At 42.2% G+C, this 21,200-nt stretch overlaps 2 protein-coding genes across 2 annotated transcripts in view; both read left to right on the top strand.

The window, feature by feature from the left end:
- The first annotated feature begins 202 nt into the window (after positions 1-202).
- The window catches only part of LOC118417456 (protein spire homolog 1-like), an 80,726-nt gene continuing 59,728 nt past the window's right edge, over positions 203-21,200 (top strand). Inside the window, exons 1-2 of the mRNA XM_035823021.1 lie at positions 203-677; positions 820-842. Of these exons, the coding sequence (XP_035678914.1) occupies positions 428-677; positions 820-842 (273 nt within the window). The 5' untranslated portion in view covers positions 203-427. The remainder of the gene's footprint in view (positions 678-819; positions 843-21,200) is intronic.
- On the top strand, positions 18,379-21,137 carry LOC118417430. The gene has a single exon (XM_035822991.1). It carries the CDS (start codon positions 18,986-18,988, stop codon positions 21,005-21,007), a length of 2,022 nt encoding a protein of 673 aa, XP_035678884.1. The 5' UTR covers positions 18,379-18,985; the 3' UTR covers positions 21,008-21,137.

The raw sequence follows: 21,200 nt of genomic DNA, 5'->3' as shown, positions 1-21,200 counted from the left end.
CAGAAGAAGTGGCAAAGGTAAGCTGTAACAGCAACATGTAACTGGAGAAAATGATGCGTTGATCATTTGCCAAATTAGCATTGCTTGAGAAATTGCAGTAAACCGACCGGTATTATGCCAATGGATGTTACTTTCGATGACATTTGTATCCGTTTTCTGTATGATTGAAAACTATTTTGTTGTTATGGAATAACATCATCAGGTCATGCCTCCTCCTTGTAGTATGACTCAGAAATTACGCAATCACTTTCACTTATTCGGACTCCGTCCTTTTCGCGCCATGTGGGCGCGCCCCTGACATCATGACGCAATGTTTACTCAGCTTTCAAAATCCCGCGCCGTGATTGGCTGACGAGTTTGTAAACAACAACAGCGGCCCGGCGGCTAAATTTGATGGTGGTCACGTGACGTGTCAGATTCGAACAAGATGGCGACCAGTCCGGTAGCAGGCGACGGCGGTCGCTCCGAGAAGGATGTATTCAGTTTGGAGGAGATTCTCAGGGCTTTTGGAGCGCCGATTAACGAGGAGCAAGCCTGGGCGATGTGTTACCAGTGTGCCAAATCGTTACAGGACGACTGGAGGAGATGCAGGAAAGAGTGCTTCCAGTTTACCGGCGGGGAGAGCGTTGCGCTACGGAAGGATGGGTCGGTGGGAGCGGTCAGGACTGAGAGCTCGGGTACGCATTGCGCCGGAATAATAGATACATAAAAAATCTTATATTTCCTCGCAGTCTTTATAATACTCGTATTAAGCATTTCCTTGAGTATAGCCTCCCATTTTTTCTAAATCTTACGTTTGTTTGTATTTTTTTGTTCCAGGCCCGGCCCGGTTTGAATCACAGGTAGGTTTAATTGTGTTGTTCTTTTGTTAGGAAATTAACGTTATAATACTTTTGTTGTCATATTTAGTGGAATATAACAACAAATATGTAAACAGTATATTCCTGTTGTTGTTGTTAATAAGAAATTCTAATATACTGTTTACATATTTAAGGTGTAAAGAGCTTAAGAGGTATTCACTGGTTTAGAAAGATAGCTTGCTAACCCAGAGAAATGATATCAGTTCTCATTTTGGGGGTTACAAATTATTTTGGAGTGGTTCCAAGTTTTCTCTAGAATATATTTTGAGTGGTGCAAATTTATTATTAAATCAGCGAAATGTAATTCGCAAATGTTTTGTCGAAAGTTAAGGGTCAGTGTTCATTTCTCAACTTTTTGATTTCACTTCCTTGTCAAATTGGCGTTAGATATTGTAAATGGCTTATAAAAGTTTGTATGGCTTTGTGCAAGGAAACTAGCTTGTGTATCATGATTAAAATCATGGCATTGTAGTATTTATAGAATATTATGAATATATAAAACTGTTTTGTCTCATGAACTCTTCTACGAAGTTATCAACCCCAGACAGACCACCAGACGAAATATTTTGCATAGCAGTGAGTTACCAAGGGTTAAATGATTTTGATTAAATAGGTCAAGGGAGTATAGAAATATTTTACCTGAGGCTATTCTGACTTCACTATATGCATAGCAAAAAGGAAACATTCTACTCTAATAGTGAAAATTGTAGAAAGGGAAAAAAAGGACACTTACCCCATTTAGGCCACACCAATTTAATTTCTTGGTTCACGGATTTTTTCATAAAAAATATGGAGCGAGAGGGCGAAATAAAAATAAAAATAAAAATTGTAAAATGGTTGGGGCAAAGGTAATGGCTAATCCAAAACATAAAGAAAAAAGGTTTCAGCTTGAAAAAAGTACAAAAACACTATTTTTGTACAGTAACAGCACCTGTACCCACATTTTAAGGAGCTTATAATATAAAGGCCAATTTGCTACACCAGAAAGTTGGTGAATGGTTTCATTAATGGTGAAAATTTGCTGAGTGGTAATTTTTATTTTTATTTTTTTTTCCAAAAAATTGGAGCGAGCGAATCCGTGAACCAAGAAATTAAATCGGTGTGGCCTTATGTAAATTGTAGCTTATAAATGACCCCCTATAACAATAATCGCCACTTGCACACAGCCCACTTTCCTACCAATTTATGCAGATCTACAGTAATTTGGTCAATCTTTTGCAATCTATAGTGGATTACAGTTATTGAGTTTTGTAATTTGGCCCGCTTCGGTCACTTCTGTGGAAAACGAATGCGCATCCTAAAATGACATCAAAGTATCCGACTGTCTTTTTCATTTCTGTTGGCTTCTGGAAATATATGTCTTGGTCTTTGTGATTAAAATTTCAGTAGTGTTTGCCACTGTTGATAAATGGATTACAAAAGGCCTTAGGCGATTTGTAAATATGCTAATAATAATACCTTCGAAAGGTCAAAAACCTCCTTGACATTTACTATCATGATAAGTAAATAGATAAGAACGATTTTCTAAGATGGAAAGTTTACAGTATCATAACCAAGTAAGCAGCAACAGAGAAACTGCATACTGAAATAGCTTGCATGCCTTGTAGTCCTATATACATAATATCATAATGATACAGATTTGAAAGTTTGATTTCCTTGCCTGGAAATTTGATATATAATGGTGTTGTAAAAATACAGAATTGCTGGCCTTACCCAGCCTCCAAACTCCTGTGTAGGTTTGTGTTGGTTAACCGTTATAGAATGAAGGACTTACTGTTTACAGACTGTTAGTCACTAGGAAATCGTAGTGTGGTTAGAAGTAGGCCGCTTGCTTACAGAGCGTCTCTCCCGTTTGCTTATTTAGACAGGAGTTAGGGGAAATCCGCATTTAGGGAGGGTACGGTATGTTAGCAAAGTACTCAAAAGCCAACATGCATTAAACCAAGATAAACAGAGTACTGGTAGTTACATAGATTCAATGGGCATAACGCTCACTGTACAGGGTTGCTTGTCATGTTTAGAGTACAGTACATAATAGTAGCAGTGCCATGTCAGTAACAACTGGGTATCAGGTTCCCCCATCCTTCAACACAGTAGCAAGTAGAGAAAGCAAACATGCTCTTACCACACATGATAAGGGTAGGAGAAAGATAGGGACCTAAGACTTGGGTTCTAAGTAAGTGTTGAAGTGTCTTGGAAGTGCCCTCTTTAACTTCAAAGCATCAATGTGTATCTGCTGTAGTTTGATATTGGGGGGGGGGGGAACCTAAGACTTGGGTTCTAAGTAAGTGTTGAAGTGTCTTGGAAGTGCCCTCTTTAACTTCAAAGCATCAATGTGTATCTGCTGTAGTTTGATATTGGGGGGGGGGGGGGGGGGCTGAAAATTTTTCAGGTTTAAAGGGATTTTCTGGCCTGGGGGGTGGGGGGGTGGGTGGTAATTTTAAGGAAACCCTCCCTAGTCTATGATTAACCTAGCCTGGATGCCAAAATGTTTCCCAGGGCCTCCCCAGGCCACCTGGAAGGTTTTAGGGCCAAAATTTCCCTTGGGGGGAGGGGGTCTGGCATCCCACTTAGGCCAAACTTATCCCCCCTTGATTTTTATCTTCAATAGCCATCCCCTGCGTGTCGTTTGTGGCTACACATTGACAGACTTAACAGGTACTAGTATATTACAAGGATTATGACATTGTGTAATGCACACCTGTGTATTGTCTTTCCCAAATGTTATCAGGAAAATTGATTAAGGCATGATAGCTTACAGAAAGTGGACAAACACGGAAATTGATAAACCAGTTTCTGTGACATTTGAGATCATACATATACGTTATAATCTTGAAACCAAGTGTTGGAATAAGAAGATCATTTACACGTATCTACTAGAATGACATATCGTGACAAAGTTTATAGACGACAGTGAATTATTTATTTCTCAAATGATATGTCTGCACATTTCAGTTTACATTGAATGGATACGACGACGAATGTATCTGATATTCAAAGACCACTACAATCTCCGTAGTAAGACCATGGACATGTCTATCAGGGTTGTTTATTATGCAAATATTATTATCTGTTTTCTGTTGTCTTTTGTGATACCGGTAATGATTAGAATAAAAAGGTATGTTTAGAGAATATTATTCTTTGTTGATCATAGTTCATATATACACAATATCAGTATTAGAAGGTATAATAATATCCATCAGTTTTATTGGTAACTGTCTCTATCTTGAGGAATGAGTCCACTCTACTTTGATTTTTATTTTGCAGTCTAAGCACGTTTTTGCTGCACAAAACATTTGAAAGTGCGATTCCTGCAAAAACAAGAAGGGTAGGCGATATCAGCGAGCGATAACGATATATTACATTCATAGGAAACATCTGGAGTGAGACTTAATTGACCTCCTATTGATCGTAGAGTCATAAGTTATTTAAACCTCGGTCCGCCTGCTAGTCATATGATTGCTAGTTCCCCTGTCTTGAATGGTAGGTCTGAAGCATTTGATCCTGTGTGAATCTGTTTAGACTAGTTCAAGTTCAAATGCAGATGGTAGGTCTCTGTTATGTACCACCAGCTGGTGCCCTTAAAAGTAGTGCCTCAGCTGTGTGCAAATAGAAGGTCTCTGATAAGTACTTCACGGACTTTGGTTTTGGCTTTAAGTCTGGCCAAGTTGAAAAGTTTCCCATCTGACCTGGTGTGGAGATACACTCCTTCAGTTGAAGAGCCGAAAGCATGTTTCAGCATTACTGCAAAGAAAATTCCGAACAGGGTTGGGGCCAATACGCAGCCCTGCTTTACCCCACTGCGAATGTCGAAAGCTTCAGAGGACGATCCATCAAACTGGACAACTCCTTTCATACCTGTGTGAAAGGACTGGATCATCCTGAGAAGTTTCGGAGGGCATCCGATCTTGACAAGTATTTTGAATAGGCCATCTCTGCTGACGAGATCAAAAGCTTTTGTTAGATCTATAAAAGCAATATAAAGAGGTTGTCTCTGTTCTCTGCATTTTTCTTGTAACTGTCGTAGGGAGAATATCATATCAATGGTGGAACGCTCTGACCTGAAGCCACATTGGGACTCCGGATACACTCTGTCAGCAAGTCGCTGCAGCCGACCTAGGACCACCCGTGCAAAGATTTTCCCCACAATACTGAGTAAGGAAATTCCGCGATAATTATTACAATCGCTTCTATCTCCTTTATTTTTGTATAATGTGACAATGTTTGAGTCTTTCATGTCCTGTGGTATCTCTCCCTCCTCCCAGCATTTACACAGTATATCATGCAGTTCAGGCAGCAGTACACCTTTAGCACTCTTGATGACCTCAGGAGGTATTCCGTCCATACCAGGTGCTTTACCTGAGCGCAGGCTGTCGATGGCTTTGCTCATCTCCTCCAATGTTGGTACTGCATCCAGTTCCCACAAAACGGACAGAGTCTCGATGCTGTCCAGTGCTGTCTCATTTATGGAATTTTCCCTTGCATACAGCTCTGAATAATGTTCTAGCCACCGTTCCATCTGCTTCCCTCTGTCAGTAATTGTTTCACCAGACAGAGACTTAAGAGGTGCGGAGCGATTTTGTGTTGGTCCAATGGCTTTCTTTATCCCCTCGTACATACCGCGGATGTTGCCTGTTTCCGCTGAAGACTGAATGCTTTTGCAAAGATCAAGCCAGAATTTGTTTGCACACTGTCGAGCCATGCGCTGGACTTTGCTCCTGGCAGTTCTCAGGGCCTGCAAGGTTAGCTGACTGGGTGCGCGCTTATGCTCTAGAAGTGCTGTACGCTTTTCTTCAATGACCACATTTAGTTCACTTGCGTACTCCTCAAACCAATCTTGGGTCTTTCCCTGCTTTCTTCCAAAGACACCTAACGCTGTACGGTGGAGTGTGTCTCTGAGGTAACTCCACCTCTGCTCAGCATTTTCACTTGAAGGTTTGTTGAGGAGAGCGCCTTCTATTTGCAGATGATGCTGCACTGGCAGCTCACTCTGTGAACAAGCTACAAACACTGTTGGACAAATTCTCTGCTGCCTGTCAGGACTTCAGCTTGACCATAAGTATAAAGAAAACACAAGTGATGGGCCAGGGAGTCGACCACCCCCCAGCAGTCACCATCAACAATTATGAGTTAGAAGTGGTTCCCAAGTTTACTTACCTAGGGTCCACTGTGACAGACAACCTTTCCCTGGAAGCTGAAATAAATTGTAAAATAGGACGAGCAGCAACTACTTTTGCCAGACTACAAAAGAGAGTCTGGGGAAATCAGAAACTTACAATACACACAAAGATTGCTGTTTATAGGGCGTGTGTGCTCAGTGTTCTGCTTTATGGCAGCGAAACATGGTCCCTATACACAAGTCAGGAAAGGAAACTTAACACATTTCACATGCGTTGCTTGCGTAGAATTCTTCATATCAAGTGGAGTGATTATGTCACCAATGTAGATGTACTTACACGTGCTAATATTCCTAGTATGTTCACGCTGCTGACGCAGCGAAGACTTCGCTGGCTTGGTCATGTGTGCCGTATGCCAGATGGGAGGATCCCAAAGGACTTATTGTACAGTGAACTGGCTACTGGGACAAGAACCCGTGGTCGTCCCCACCTACGCTTTAAGGATGTTATCAAACGGGACTTGAAAGCCCTCGACATGAACATTGACAGTTGGGAGACACTTGCAGCAAACAGAACTGGTTGGAAACAGGGAGTCAAGGAGGGACTAAAACGGGGGGAAGAAAAGCAGAGACTTGCATCAGAACACAAAAGGTCAAAACGTATACGCAAAAACAAACAATAAGTACATTGTGTAGAAATTATATGTAGTACTACTCATGGTCCTGCGAGACCGACGAGTGCCTTTACTTTACTCAGCTGTGTGACTTTCTGTTTTAAACATGTTTATACATGTTATATTATGTGGCCAGAAGTTTACTCTTTATAACAAACTGCTTGCAAATCTCACTCATCTGTGGTCCACTTTTGCTAGATAGAAAGGTATCCAAGATTTTATATGCCATTTCCCTTTAAGTATTTAGCAGGGCTCGAAATACACTTTTCAGTCAACTTGCACCAGTGCAAGTTAAGCCAAAGGTAACTTGCACCAAAAGAAACTTACTTGCACAACCCAAAATAGTGAACTGTTAACCCTTTATTCTTCTTCTGAAAATTTGCAAATAGATGGGGATACATAAAGACCTCATGTTTGGATATTTGTTTTCCAAAGCGTATTTTATTTTGGATTTCAAATTGTACAACAAATGTGAATTTAGGCTTAATTTAAGACAATTCAATGTCTACAACTTGATAAGATCAATAGATTTCTTCTGGACTCTTCGAGTGACTTCCATCACTATTCCTAACCATTGCTAGAACAACTCAATACAAACACATATAACTGGAAAATCCAGTTGATCATATCAAAGTCACTAAATTGTATGCAAAATGTATTTACTCATATGCAAATCAACTTAAGACAACACCATAGGAATTATTAGCATTATAGAGATGGAATTGTCTTCAAATTTTGTTTACCTGGATGTCTAACCAAGTTTAGAAATAACAAATTTAGGCTATTTTTTTATTCAGTGTTGTTTTCTTTTACCTTTCAATGGCAGACAATATTCTTGGTGTGTGTAAGCTTTTTTTAAAGTCAGATATTAGTGGATAAAAGTAACTTGCACTGGTGCAAGTTTGGTCCAAACTTACTTGCACCACACCAATTTTACATGCACAAACTTGCATATGCATGTGGTATTTCGAGCCCTGTTTAGGGTGTACTAACAAGCTGCCTTTTGGTTATTCTTTTGACCCTTCTCAACTTGTCAAAGATATCATATGAAATCTTTATACAAAATGTACTTTCAATTGCCATCACAGAGGAACGTCAATTGGAACATCCAAAGTTAGTTTTCAACATTTTGTTGTACATCATAACATTGATGTGGCTTGAGGATGGGGGTGGGGGTGGTGGGGGGCATTGTGGAATGGTCTGTCATATACGTGTACCGTTTCAAAATATAAAATTATCGGTGGCAAAATATCATTTACTGGGTGGGAGGAATAAAATGATTCTTTAAATGCCAGTTGAACGACTGCACAAAATGGCCCAAGCTGAAGGTCTAAACTACCGACTAAAGACTGTAATCATTGTCCAGATGGTGACTGGTTTAAATGTTAGGGGATGGGCTGGTAAGGTCATTCTGAACTGCTAACATGTGTGCCTACCATTTTCACACACAGACAACAATACACTGTCTGCCTTTTGTTGTTTACTGTTGGTCTTCTGTCTGTGTTTATAACGGCCTATATACCACCCAGTTTATCTGTGTACAGAGGACATAACATGCTGGTATATTGCCGTTGCCATACACACTGTCAACACATACATTTTGTATATCTAATTATAGATTATAAGCGCACAGCATGTAAACAGATGATGTTATATCTTCCTGCATAGTTGAGTGAGAGATGTCCGTTACTTGGTTGTGGTCATGAGTTGGACTTATTCATTCCGCCCACGTGCTGGTAGCATGATGATGGGTGACTCGGGACAGTTTAGTGGTCACGTAAAAGGGCTAAGGAAAAGATTGCTACATTCCTAGAGGGCTCTGAATCTGATATGAGTGTCTGCAGGAGTTAGCATTGTAAATATCAGAATCTGTATGAGTGTATCTGTATAGCTTGTATAGCTGCAGGTATAACTGGTCTGCAAATGCACCCGATATATTATGTTATATTATTATAGCCTTTGGCATGACACCCTAGCTTTCGTATCTGTGATTCTCTATATATACCATAACTCACTTTTTAGTGTAACACACCAGCTTTGCAGGCATGAGGCTCGGCAGCAGCTGGATATATTAACCCTCTCAGCACGTCATAAAATTTTTTCCTGTATACCATATATGACATATAATTTCAGTCTATACAGGTGTCAATTAGTACTTTTTGTTAATTATTATTACAGCTGCTATGTAAGGAGTAGACTAGGAAAACTATATATTTCTGGAAAGCTCACAGACTGGCCTTTCCAATAAAAGCAAAATAAACATCATACCATCAATCTGATAGTAGTAATAGTAATAACAATAAACAAAAACACAATATGCAAAACAAAACAAAAACATGTCTCACAAAATAAAAAGTCCATTCAGGGGCAAAAACATACTTTACTTATCCTGAAACTACACAGAAATACATTATAATACAAGAGCAATGCTGGTATTATGTGATGGGCATCAAACATCTTCACACTGCTCATCATCTTCATCGATGTTGTCACTGCTGGATGCTGGGGAGAAAACCAAAATATAGTTTATAATAATCACATGTTTTGTTGTTGAACAATTGTAGTGTTGTATTATCATGTGAAATTGTTGTTTTGTTGAGGAAAAATTGTAGTAATAGTATTTAAAAAATAGTACAACTTCCAACCACTTTCATTTATATGTTCACCTAAGTATAACTACAAGCTCTGACAATATCTAAGGGACTGTACGATATTTATCAGGGGGGGAGGGCTGGTGCGTTAGGGGGGGAGGGCCATGTTAATTTTTTTTGAGGTGGGGGGAGGGCCATGTTAATTTTTTTTGAGATAGGGGGGAGGGCCATGTTAATTTTTTTGAAAGAATTGTTTATACTATTTTTTGTTTTGATATCTTGACATGGCCCTAAAACTGATAAAATAAGCCTTCTGAATAGCCTAAAATGCAAGAGCTTCCGGGGGGCTTCGCCCCCCTAGGTCCCCCAAAGTGGCGCTGCCCTTGATCAGCGTTCCCGCCAGGCATACGTCATTCTGTCTCCGGACTTATTTTTTTCTGGAAAGACGCACTCGGCTCGGCTGAGTTTCCCCAAATATTTAAGTTACAAAAGTGGTGCGCGGTAAATATGTGAAGAATCCAAAACTATACACTTTATTTTTTATTTACAACATTTCTTTTGTTTCAAAAGGGCAAAATTTGCGGCAGAAAAGGGGCCGCAATATTGTTGTCAAGCGTCGATCGAGTCGGCTGTGCACATGGCGCGGCACGCCCCCCTCCCCAGACAGACTGTCGATCGCAGCGCCCAGCACGTTGGGACGTCTTTTCTGGCTACTCCTTCAAGGCTACACCGGCACTGATCACTGCCAAAGACGCAGCAGATCACCGTCCTTCGTATAATGTATAACGTTCTTGGTCTCTATGTAAAAAGAAATCCAGCGGCGAGCCAAAGATTTCACGCCGAAAACGGGGTTACCTGAGGTCGCACGAAACAAACGTACGCTTGTGGAAAATGACGGCGCGGCCTTGTAAAACCCGACCGATTCGATAAATGATAAATTTTAGTAAAATCATCGGGCAAAATAGAAAAAAAAACACAAGGTGTGATGGCGCCGTTATTTTGTCCTCTGGAAAAACTACTAGCATTTGATGCGGGAGGGCGCAACATTGATCGCACGAGGTAGGCATTCTTTATTCAATGTCGGAAAAAAAATTGGCAGGATTTTTCCATGGGCTGACGAACTCACTGGCTAGAGCCCTGTTTGGAAGCATCAAAAACCCAGAATTTTCATATAGACATGACTGGACAAATAATACCCGGGCCAGATAACGGACTGCTGATTCCCTGAGCTTATAGTTATAACATATATTTGGGGGAGGGCGGACGACGATTACTGAAAAACGGGAGTAAAAAAAAGGCAACCGGCATCCAATCTCAAGGGCATAATTTTCCTCTCAAATTGCAGAAAATTCTGTTTTAGAGGGTTTGAAAATCCAAATTTTCCCAGGGGGAGCATGCCCCCGGACCCCTGCCCCGACGCTGTGAAAAAATCCTGGCGAGAACACTGGCGCCGTTGTGCCCTGACGTCTATATTAAGATTATTTTATCGGTTGTTTTTCTACCCGTTTGATTATGCCTGTCGGGGGGGCATGTTGATTTTTTTGAGGTGGAGGGGGAGGGTCACGTTACATTTTTTTGAGATGGGGGGGAGGGCCATCAAAAAATTTTTTGATCCGACTTCCAATGCACCAGCCCTCCCCCCCGATAAATATCGTACGGTCCCTAAAAAAAAAAAAATTTGAAAAAAAAAGGTTTGCTATCGCAAGCCTGTAAAACCTTCAGGTTTCGCTATCGCAAACCTGTAAAATGCAGCTAGATAAGCAGTACGAAACCGCAAACCTGGCATGAAGAGACATCAGCAAATATTCCACAAAAAAAACCCGTTGTTTACCTTGTTGTTCGTCGCTTTCCCCGCTGGTGGGAGCCTCCACTAAATCTTCATTATCGGCCGACGAGGCCCCTGAAGCACTCATGATTATCTAGCGTCTGGATTACGTTCACATAAGGTTTGAATGAAGTCAAAATGCTGTATGTTTTCTGATTGATTGGTTCTCCTACAATTACCAGCGTTCTAGTTGTGGGATTCGTCATGATGGTGGGCAGGAAGTTCAAAATCCAAAACGTGACGTACGAAGCCCCGTACGTGGCTTCTCGCGGTCTACGGGAAAGCCACGAAAATGGCTTTTCGCGTCGAGAGGGTTAAACTGGACAACCTGTCACACCTAACCTTTGCACATCTAGTGGCAAATATCATATCTCAAAGCAGATGTTGGTATGGAAGACCCAAAGGCGAACCCAACATCTGCTTGGAGGTTGGTGAAATTCGCATTTAGAATCAAATGACCCCAACATGACCTTCCTTTAATCTCCAAGCAGATGTAAGGTCTAAGTCCAGAAAAGTAGAGCCTCAAATTCAAAAACACATGGCTTGACTAGGGGGTCCAAACTTACAGCACTTACTCTCTACCCCAAGGGCTATCTATCACTCAAAAATCACGACCACAGCATGTACAGAAAATGAGGTATCAAAAATGGAAGTTCTGCTGCAGTACCTTAGCAAGCTACCAGGGGGCCCATTATCGAACTTGACCTTTGTTCTCCTGACCCCTACCCACCTACCAAATATCATCAGGATCCATCCAAGGGTTCTCGAGTTATGCTGTTAACACACAGACACACAGACACACAAATGCCCAAAACATAACCTTCTGCCATTATGGCGAAGGTAATTAAAACACTAAGCCAAACACTACATCTGCTTGGAGCCAAGGTATTCCACTGGAACAAATCTGCATTGGGTATAAGGTTAGGTGATAGGGAGGGGGCTAAAAATAAGTAGATGTATGTCAAGAAAATCTGGTTTTGTCAATTTGTGGATGTGAATAGTTTCATCAGGTTGGATCTTTTTGCACAATTGCGACATTATTTTCACCAATGTTTCGGTGACAGTCTATCAATTACCCGGAGGGAGGTGACAGTCAGATACTGAAACGTCAGTGAAAATAAAGTTGCGGTTGTGCAAAAAGAGTCTCTTTATTCAGTGACATACCAACCTGGTGAAACTATTCACGGATGTAATGCCTGATATGTCTGCATGTGCGAGTCTCTTTATTCAGTCACAGTTGACAGCCTTTGCAAAGTTTCTCCAGATAATGAGTGATTGATTTACGACTCGGAGATTTCATTTGTCCCAGATGAAATCCTATCTTGGAAGAAGATTCAATATTCCCTCTCCAGTTTCGGATGGACTATAATGAGATTTAGAGATTTTCAGCTTTGCCAGCATTGATCACAGTAGGGAGTGTTAGGTAAGGCCTGCAAGGGGGGTTTTGTATTAGAATTACTAGTACATGTCTTCCCAGGGCTCGAAATACCACCTGCATATGCAGGTTAGTGCAGGTAAAATTGGAGCTGTGCAGGTATTTCTGGTGTCTACCTGCACCTAACCTGCACTGGTCAATGTACTGGGTTTATACATAAATGTCCTATGATGTAGGTGCATGTGGATTGTTCTTAGCTGCATTGGCTTTTACCACCTATATACTATAGTATAAAAGAAAAAAAAAATGGTTGCTAAACAATTTTAGTATGATCCATACCTAAATTCAGAGTGGTGCAGGTAAAATTTGTCTGGTGCAGGTAAAATTTGTCTGGTGCAGGTGATTTTCAATGTTACTGGCACCAGTGTAGGTATGCAAAAAAAAGTATTTCGAGCCCTGGTTAGGTAAGGCCTGTAAGGGGGGTTTTGTGCATTTTGAATTACATCTCTTCCGTTTACTTTGTGACCAGTTGCCAGTGTCACAATGTGAGGATTTGAGGTTATTGTAACAGGGCAAGATGACACATGTTTGCACACAGAATGTAGGAAATCATTGACAAAGAGATGGTGCACGTCTTTACAATAGAATACAAGAAGGTAATACAAAGGGTTTAAATTTGTTGTACCGGTATCCTTAATTAGAGGAAAGATAAATCCAAGGATAGTGCCATCATTGGCAGGAGAGTTTATGTCACTATGATAGCAGGCCAAAATCACACGTCAGTGAAGTTAAACTATACAGCAGACTATACATGGTAACATGTATGCAAGAACGTTGACTCACAAAGATGAAAGAGATGATGGTATAGATTTGTAGGATCATCATCATCATCTCTTTGGTACAAAGTGATGGGGTGCTTCTTTGTACCATAAGTAGAGAGGAGAAGAAAATCCTTGCACGCGTGTTCATCAAAGCATTCCATCGTTGGCTGCATTCATGGTGAATTCTCCAGTTCTCTTGGATTGAAAAGAACCCCCTGATTTGAAAGGATCTCAGATGTGTAAAACTGAAAACTCGAAATAAAGGGCATGCTGACAGACTGAAGTAGGCTATAGCAAATGTTGCTTGTTGTATACGATGTTATCTCAGATATCGGATGGGTTGCGTATAAACTGTGAGATATTTGATAATTCCAAGAATCATTGATGAATTTGGGCTATAGAAATGCTACTAATCATGTGTAATACGAAGTAGAAATACATTATACATGTATCATACAGTATGTGGGTGGGGCCCATTGACTTGCTGCAATACTGCGTATGGGAGGTCCAGAAAACATTCCATACATTTGCCCTGAGGAAGATGACTAAGTATTCATTTCCTGACTGTGCTAACCACACTGCCAACTACACTGTAAACGATACAGGCTACGTTTTTATGCAAACCAAGAGGCCTCTAAAGGGAACTAGAAAGGGGTTGGGGTCTACACCCACTCACTCACTCACTCACTCACTAATATTAGATCAGTGCCTTTTCTATAGAATGTTTGATTATCAATTTGCAATGCTATCAGTTTGACATGTACCTTCATGTACATGTATTCTTGCTGATACCTTTCACACAAAAAATATGTCAATTGTTTTCTTCAAAGACAAGTCAGTTGAAGGACAGTTTGTAGAGTCAAAATGGCCCAGGACGGCTACTTCACAATCAAATGTACCCAAAGGGGTCACTAGGGGTGAAAATTCAACTCCATTTTATTCTTTTTTTGTTGTTAGCAGTTCAAAGGTACATACCTTGGGCATACTATCCTAAAGGATATCCGCACAACAGGTCAAGGAGTAAAAATGAACTGATTGCGCAAATTGGAGGAATATTTGCCAAGCAGATGTTGAGGTTGAAATTGTTTGCTGACAGTCAGAAAACGTTAAGTTATTTTTTAACCAAGTACAAGAGGAACCTGTATTTTAGCATCATTACAGATTATAAGCGGCCCATACAAATAATGGTAATTAATCATACTGATGTTACAACGTAAAGGAAAAAAAGAAAAAGAGTATGTTACACCACAGTCAAAGCCTCAAAGTTTAACACGTTAATTTATGGTGAGCCACATACAATGTACTGGGATAGCGTTACCATCATCTCAAATCTGTTCAAACTTACCATTTTAACTTTTAACTTTTAAAATGGTAAGTTTGTAGGGTTTGTTCACAACTAGGTGAATGAACCCTACCTCCTACGTCTTCCCTTCTGTGTCATGCAATGGCAGGAGTGAATTGTGATTGGTGGACTGTCAACATGGTTGCCTTTGATAGGGAAGCGTTAGCCACCACCTGTTTCCTCCAGTAAAAAGGACTGTAGGTCAAACACTCTAGGGTATAACTGTAAAATTCTTGGTGTGTGTACATTAGGGGTGGGTACCGGTACAGAAAATTCAGGTCCAGGTCCGGTTCAGGTCCAGAGGATTAGGTCCAGGTTCGGACCTGAACCTGAACCTGATTCAGTATGACTAAAAGCAATGGTCCATTTCACTACAAACAAATCTGTTTGGTGGACTATTTGACTCACACTGGCGTTTTAGAATCATACAACGCTAACTGCACCCTTACGATTGACAGTAAAACTTGGTAGAAATGACTATAAACTCTGTACTCTAGTTCACTCTTGTTATTATCTTCCACCTGCAAGCGCCAAAACGTGTGAATGCCTGATGAAAAGTCTGTTAATTTTCTAATCGGTCCAACATCCGGTCCACCTATTCTTTTCAGGTCCGGTTTTTCAGGACCGGTCCAATAAGAAAAACCGGTTTTGTACCGGTACACTGTACCGATACCCAGCCCTAGTGTACATGTGTGTGTGAGGGGAGCTTTGTTGCTAAGACCTCATTTATGACATGCTAACTAAATGATATAATTTTTTCTGACTTGATTCTATCGTGATAGATAAATGTATGAAAAGCTAGCTGCCACCTGTTTCCTCCAGTAAAAAGGACTGTAGGTCAAACACCCTTCCATGATTGTAGAAGGTGTAACAGTAATTCCAGGGTTGGACAAGTCCACTAGCCTGATTGTCCCAGGCAAGTACAAAGCTGATCAGTCAAGTGCGTGTCCTACTCCAGCCTGTTCCATCCTATTCCACAGAAAAATAGAGGCAATGATAAAAGAATTCCATTGCTGGAAGTGGAAAAACATAAAAGAATTTTAAATTTCGCAAGTGAAAAGTAGTTTCGGGAAAGTAAGTTTTTTTTAATGAATGGATGAATGAATACACTTGCCTGGTAGGACAAGTGAATTTTACCCGATAGGACAAATTGTTAAACCCTGTATTCTTGGGGAGTGGGTGGGTGTGGGGCTTTGTTGCTAAGACCTCATTGATGACATGCTAACTGAAGGATATCATTGTTTCTGACTTTGATTCTATCGTGATAAATCACGTTTCAAATTGGGTGTAACGGAGCATTTAGTCATAACAGCTGTTGGAGTAAGCAATCGGCCAAGAAGGATACACCAAAAAGCAGTTACTCAAGCAACTGGATATGATTTTGGAAACGGTCAGACGTTTCAGACAACCATCCGGTGTCTTTTCAAGGACACTGGAGAAATCTTGTTAGAGAGAGTTTTTATATCCTAGCTGTGACATCTTATGACCTGGATGTCTAACCTTTATTATTGACGTGGCCAGGAAAAAAGTCTGGTAGGGGGGAGGGGAACTGGACAACTCAGCCCTTAAACCTGAGCTAGGGCTGTCTCCAGGACCCGTCCTTCCGTCCCAGGACGGAAATTTGTTTGGGGAAAGAAATTTCACTACAAAAAATCTGAACTTCATTGCAAAAATCGATTAAAACTTTGCATTCTACCAGTCTTAAAGATGACATCTTTACTTTTAATTCTTTGACTCACTAACACAACCTACAGTACTTCTGATTTGTTTTTCTTCTTCTTTCTAGTGGTCCCCTCATTTCTGATTGATATGTCTTTAATTAATCCCTGGGCATGATTATGTTGTTTGCCCTTGATGTTGTTCAGTATTTCCCATTCTTTGCCAAGATCAGAATCCTCCCCTTCAGGTCCTATGGGGACCCTGTGGTTGCAGTTGGGTCGGGTATAATCAATTTTACAGGGAAATGAAATTGTGTGCTAACTGTGTTATAGGGAGCTCTGCAACGTGTGGGCGTACATTAACTTATTTTGAAGAGATTAGAATATTTACAATCTGCATTATTAGATTCTAACGAGGAACCTGATGTTCCAGTGACTTAATTTGAAGGACAAATTGCTTTCGTAAATTTGAGGCTTCTTAGAATTGTGCGGAATATAAGTGGAACAATTCTATGATTGCACAAAATGCATAACCACATGTTTAAACTGTCAAATCACATATGTGTCATGGTAAATGTTTGTAAAGTCTTGGGTTTTTAACCTTGGTCTCAATTAGGTTAGCATTTTTCCATTACATTTATATTGGGTTATTTTTCACGGAGATACCAGGAGTTAAAAAATCATAATGATATTTTGCAAGATGTTCCTTTGAACAAAAAAGAAACAAAGTCTTGCTTTGAAAACAAGACACCCAACATATAACATCGCATCCCCAAGAACTTTGTCTTTTGATAGAGATGAAAATTTCACTAACTGTGCTAATCCTAAATCATAGAATACTTTCCATGTACATGTATAGGAAAGTCAGTAATTTGTGCCCGATGGATTTTGAAATTCAAAGAAATCTCTTAAGCTACATGTAAATATTATTGCATGCCTGTAAAGTAATACCAGTATTTGAAGTGTTGATGTCTTACATATGTCACAGTCATGAGACTGGAAGTAGTGATATAGGGGGGTGGAATTTTAATGATATTTGGCACAAAGTCCTGATGGTGTTATGTGGCCTGTATTTGATGATTACACCATTAATCTCAGCTTGATGAATGATATAGCTCTGTGATCTTAGTTATGCCATGTGAGAGAAGTGTGGAAAAGCCATGTGAGAGAACTATAGGTTAGTTAGTTAAAGTCCTCATGCAGATAGGGCTGTGCCCATCTCCCTTCAATAGCCCTGGGCCACACAACATTTGTGCAGTCACTACAGCAAGGGGCTAGTCCACCGGTAGTACTCTTTCCCATATGCTAAGCAGAAAAACCAGCATGTGCCATTTTAAAGTCTATGGTATGCCTCAGCCGGGGATCGAACTCACGGCCTACCAAATGCAAGGCGAACGCTCTACCCACTTGGCCATAATTGTATGTTGTATGAAATGTTGATAGGTGTATATGTGCAGCAACTCTTCACACTAAATTCAGGACTGTCTGTGCTTAGTCTCTTATTCAGGATCACTATTACACGAAATGTTGCCTCAAATTGCAGGGATGAAGTATCCTTCCCTTTGATTTACAGGAAATTGAAATAACTACTGGTAATGCATATACCATATACATTTGTACAAGGGGCATACGGGCACTCTCAGTTAATTACATGTTTTGGGAAGTGGGTTACACCAGTTATAAACAGGACATGATGACAGTGTCAGACTGAGATTTCTCCAGTCTCTGCATGTTTCATTGTTGTCTTGCTGTATCCTGGGGGACTGTAGACCAGTCTTCTTTCTCTGTATAATTAAGGGTTATGTCCTGCTGATGTAAAATGTCCTGCTGACCCTGCTAGTTTTTCTAGTACAGGGCTCGAAATTCATATTTGGGAATAGGTGCACTGGTGCACCCAGCTAAAAAAATTGGGTGCACCAAAAAAATTTTGGGTGCACCACTTAAATGTAAGTAATAACCAAATAATAAAACTTAGTTACAAGCTATCAAATTCTTAAACAATAGACATTTTTATTATCTTTCTAAAACTTAGATGTCAAGAATATGATGTACATGTATACTAAGTATACTTTGATATCTTTACATACATAAACCTAAGAAAATATTTGGGTGTACCCTGTTGTGACGGGGTCATCTAGAATGATTTGAGGCGGCCCATAGGTTTCTAAAGATAGAGTCGTAAGTAGGTCAGGGGCTAGTTGAGACGGAGACTCCCTGGAAGACAGTTGTGATCTCAGATGCACTCATAGTTCTAGTCATTGTTGTACGTAGGTTTAGGAAGCAGATTAAAAGGAGTTCCCCTCCAGTTACGCGTTGGAGTCTTGGACTGAGTCGGTTCCCTGACACGTGGTGTACAGAAGTGGTGATCATCGCTGACGGCAAAAAGTAGGCGAGAACTCACTCAAGAAGGACAGAAGGAGGGAGAGGAACTGTGAGTAATTTGTGATCAGGATCGAGCTGTCAGGATCAAGTGCAAGTGCGTAGGTTTGCATGATAACAGTCAGACAAGAGAAGGGATTCCGAAGAACAGTTGGACTCTTCTAGCTTTGCATTTGTTGGTCTGGGCTGTGCATGCTTAGAGAAGAACACATCTGGATTGAGTTTTCTGTGGAGCCGGGAAGGAACATTCCAGAGTGCCGGCGGTCAGACGGGCGGTTCCAAGTCAATAAACTGTGGCAAGGCTGACTCAGGAAGAGTAGAAACTGAGGAAGTCCAGGGATAAAATGGATCAGCTCATGGAGGCTGGGGAGAAGTTGGGGCTCTCAGGGAGTGAGCTCCGACAGTTTGTGCAAGAGCAACAAGCATTGGAGAGGGAAGAAAGAGCGAAGGAGAGGGAAGTGCAGAAAATGAGGCTGGAAGCTGAGGAGAGAGAGAAGGAGAGGGAAGCTGAGAAGAGGAAGCTGGAAGCTGCAGAGAGAGAGAAGGAGAGAGAGGCCGAGGAGAGAGAGAAGGAGAGAGAAGCTGAGAAAAGGAGGCTGGAAGCTGCAGAGAGAGAGAAGGAGAGAGAGGCCGAGGAGAGAGAGAAGGAGAGAGAAGCTGAGAAAAGGAGGCTGGAAGCTGCAGAGAGAGAGAAGGAGAGAGAGGCCGAGGAGAGAGAGAGGGCAAGAGAGGCAGAAGAAAGACAGAAGGAGGCAGACAGGAGGCATCAGTTAGAGATGAAGAGGATTGAAAGGGAGCTGGCTGCCGCCGGGCCTATAGCAGAGCCAGTGGGGCAGGCTAGGGCGAAGGCCCCAAAGCTGCCCTCCTTCCAAGATGGGGTAGATGACTTGGACGCTTACCTCCTTAGGTTTGAGAGGTTCGCGGCATCAAACAAGTGGCCGGAGGACCAATGGGCGCCAAACTTAAGTGCCCTGTTGTCAGGCGAGGCCCTCAAAGCATACTCGAGGCTGCCTGGTCACGAAGCTCGGATTTACCGAACCGTCAAGAAAGCCCTCATGGAGAGATACAACTTGACAGAGGATGGGTTTCGTGAGAAGTTCAGGAACAACAAGCCGGAGGCGGGGGAGAGCCCCCAGCAATTCATTGTTCGGCTCGAGAACTACCTGGAGCGTTGGTTGGAGCTGTCCGACTCGACAAAGTCATACGAGAGTCTTAAGAACCTGTTTGTGAAGGAGCAATTCATGGACGCATGCCCGCGGGACCTGGCGGTGCACCTCCGGGAGCGGGGCTCGGCATCGCTGGAGGAGCTGGCCGAGATGGCCAAGCACTTCTTGAATGCTCATCGAAGGGAACTTGGCAAAAAGGAGGAGGAGGAGAAGAATTCGAAGCCAGCGCAGGGCCGTGGCCGCCCACAGCCTGGGCCCACGAGCGGGGCAGGCACGTGCTACCACTGCGGGGACCCCAGCCACTTTATAAGGGACTGCCCCATGTTGAAACAGGAGGCCCAGCCCTCGGGGGCTAGTTCCTTCTTTGGCGAGATGAAGACCGGATCCCCACCGGCTGCGTTCATCGTCAGGGGCCAAGTGGATGGAACGGCGGTCCCCTTGCTGTTAGACACCGGCAGTACACATACGCTGATCCGAGAGAGCCTGGTAGACGCCAGAAAAGTCAGGCTTGACAACCAAGGCGGGATAACTTGCATTCATGGGGAAGAAAGAAGGCACCCCAGCGCTCGGGTGGAGATCCGGGTCGGGCATAGGAGCTACAGGGTAAATGCAAAAGTGATCCCAAACCTGCCGCGCCCTGCAATCGTCGGACGAGATGTTCCCCATCTGGCTGAACTGGTAGAGCTGTGTGCGTCCGGGAAGCAGGAGCCATCCGTGACTCCAACAGCTGAAACGCGGGAGTTCAATCGGAAGCCCAGAACCGCGTGGGGCTGGGAGAAGGTTTCCACTGGTAATGGGCCAGTATCCGGTCGCCATGGTGGCAAAAGTCGCGGCTTTGACAAGCAGGACCGGAGCTACGGCGGGGACCAAGGATTCAAGTCGAGTGTTCGTGGCTACAATGGCCGTGGCAGGTCCTATGGGGGAGGTGAGCGTGACTTGGGCTCGCGTTATGGGGACGCCCACAGAAGGGGTCTTGCGGCAAGGCCAAAGCTTCGGTTGGCGGCACGTACCATACCTGTTGAGAGCCCTCCGCCCTTGTCACACGGGAACTCACGGAGAGATATATACGGGGACGCAAAACCTGTAGACACAGCCGCGAGGGAGCGTGAAATCGAGGAGAAGCTGGCACAACAGAAGATGTGGCGGGAAGAGAGAGAGCTTCTTCAGAGCTGGTGTCTGCAGCCCTGTATCGTGGAGTGAACTCGGACTGATGAACTGACGATTTATTAGTTTAGCGATATGTAACAAAGTTCGGCAATGTGTAACCTTTGTTTTCAATTAGTTCCATTTATCGACGTGTTAGCTATTATTGGTTTGTGAAGTAAGTTTCTAGTGAAAGGTAACTGTATCGCTATTCTAATAGAGTTGGCGACTAGATTTGTGATTGAAATGG

This window comes from Branchiostoma floridae, chromosome 6, assembly GCF_000003815.2.
Source record: "Branchiostoma floridae strain S238N-H82 chromosome 6, Bfl_VNyyK, whole genome shotgun sequence".
Taxonomy (NCBI): Eukaryota; Metazoa; Chordata; class Leptocardii; order Amphioxiformes; family Branchiostomatidae; genus Branchiostoma; species Branchiostoma floridae.
The sequence above is the reverse complement of the archived record's forward strand: the minus strand, read 5'-3'. Positions and strand labels throughout refer to the sequence as shown.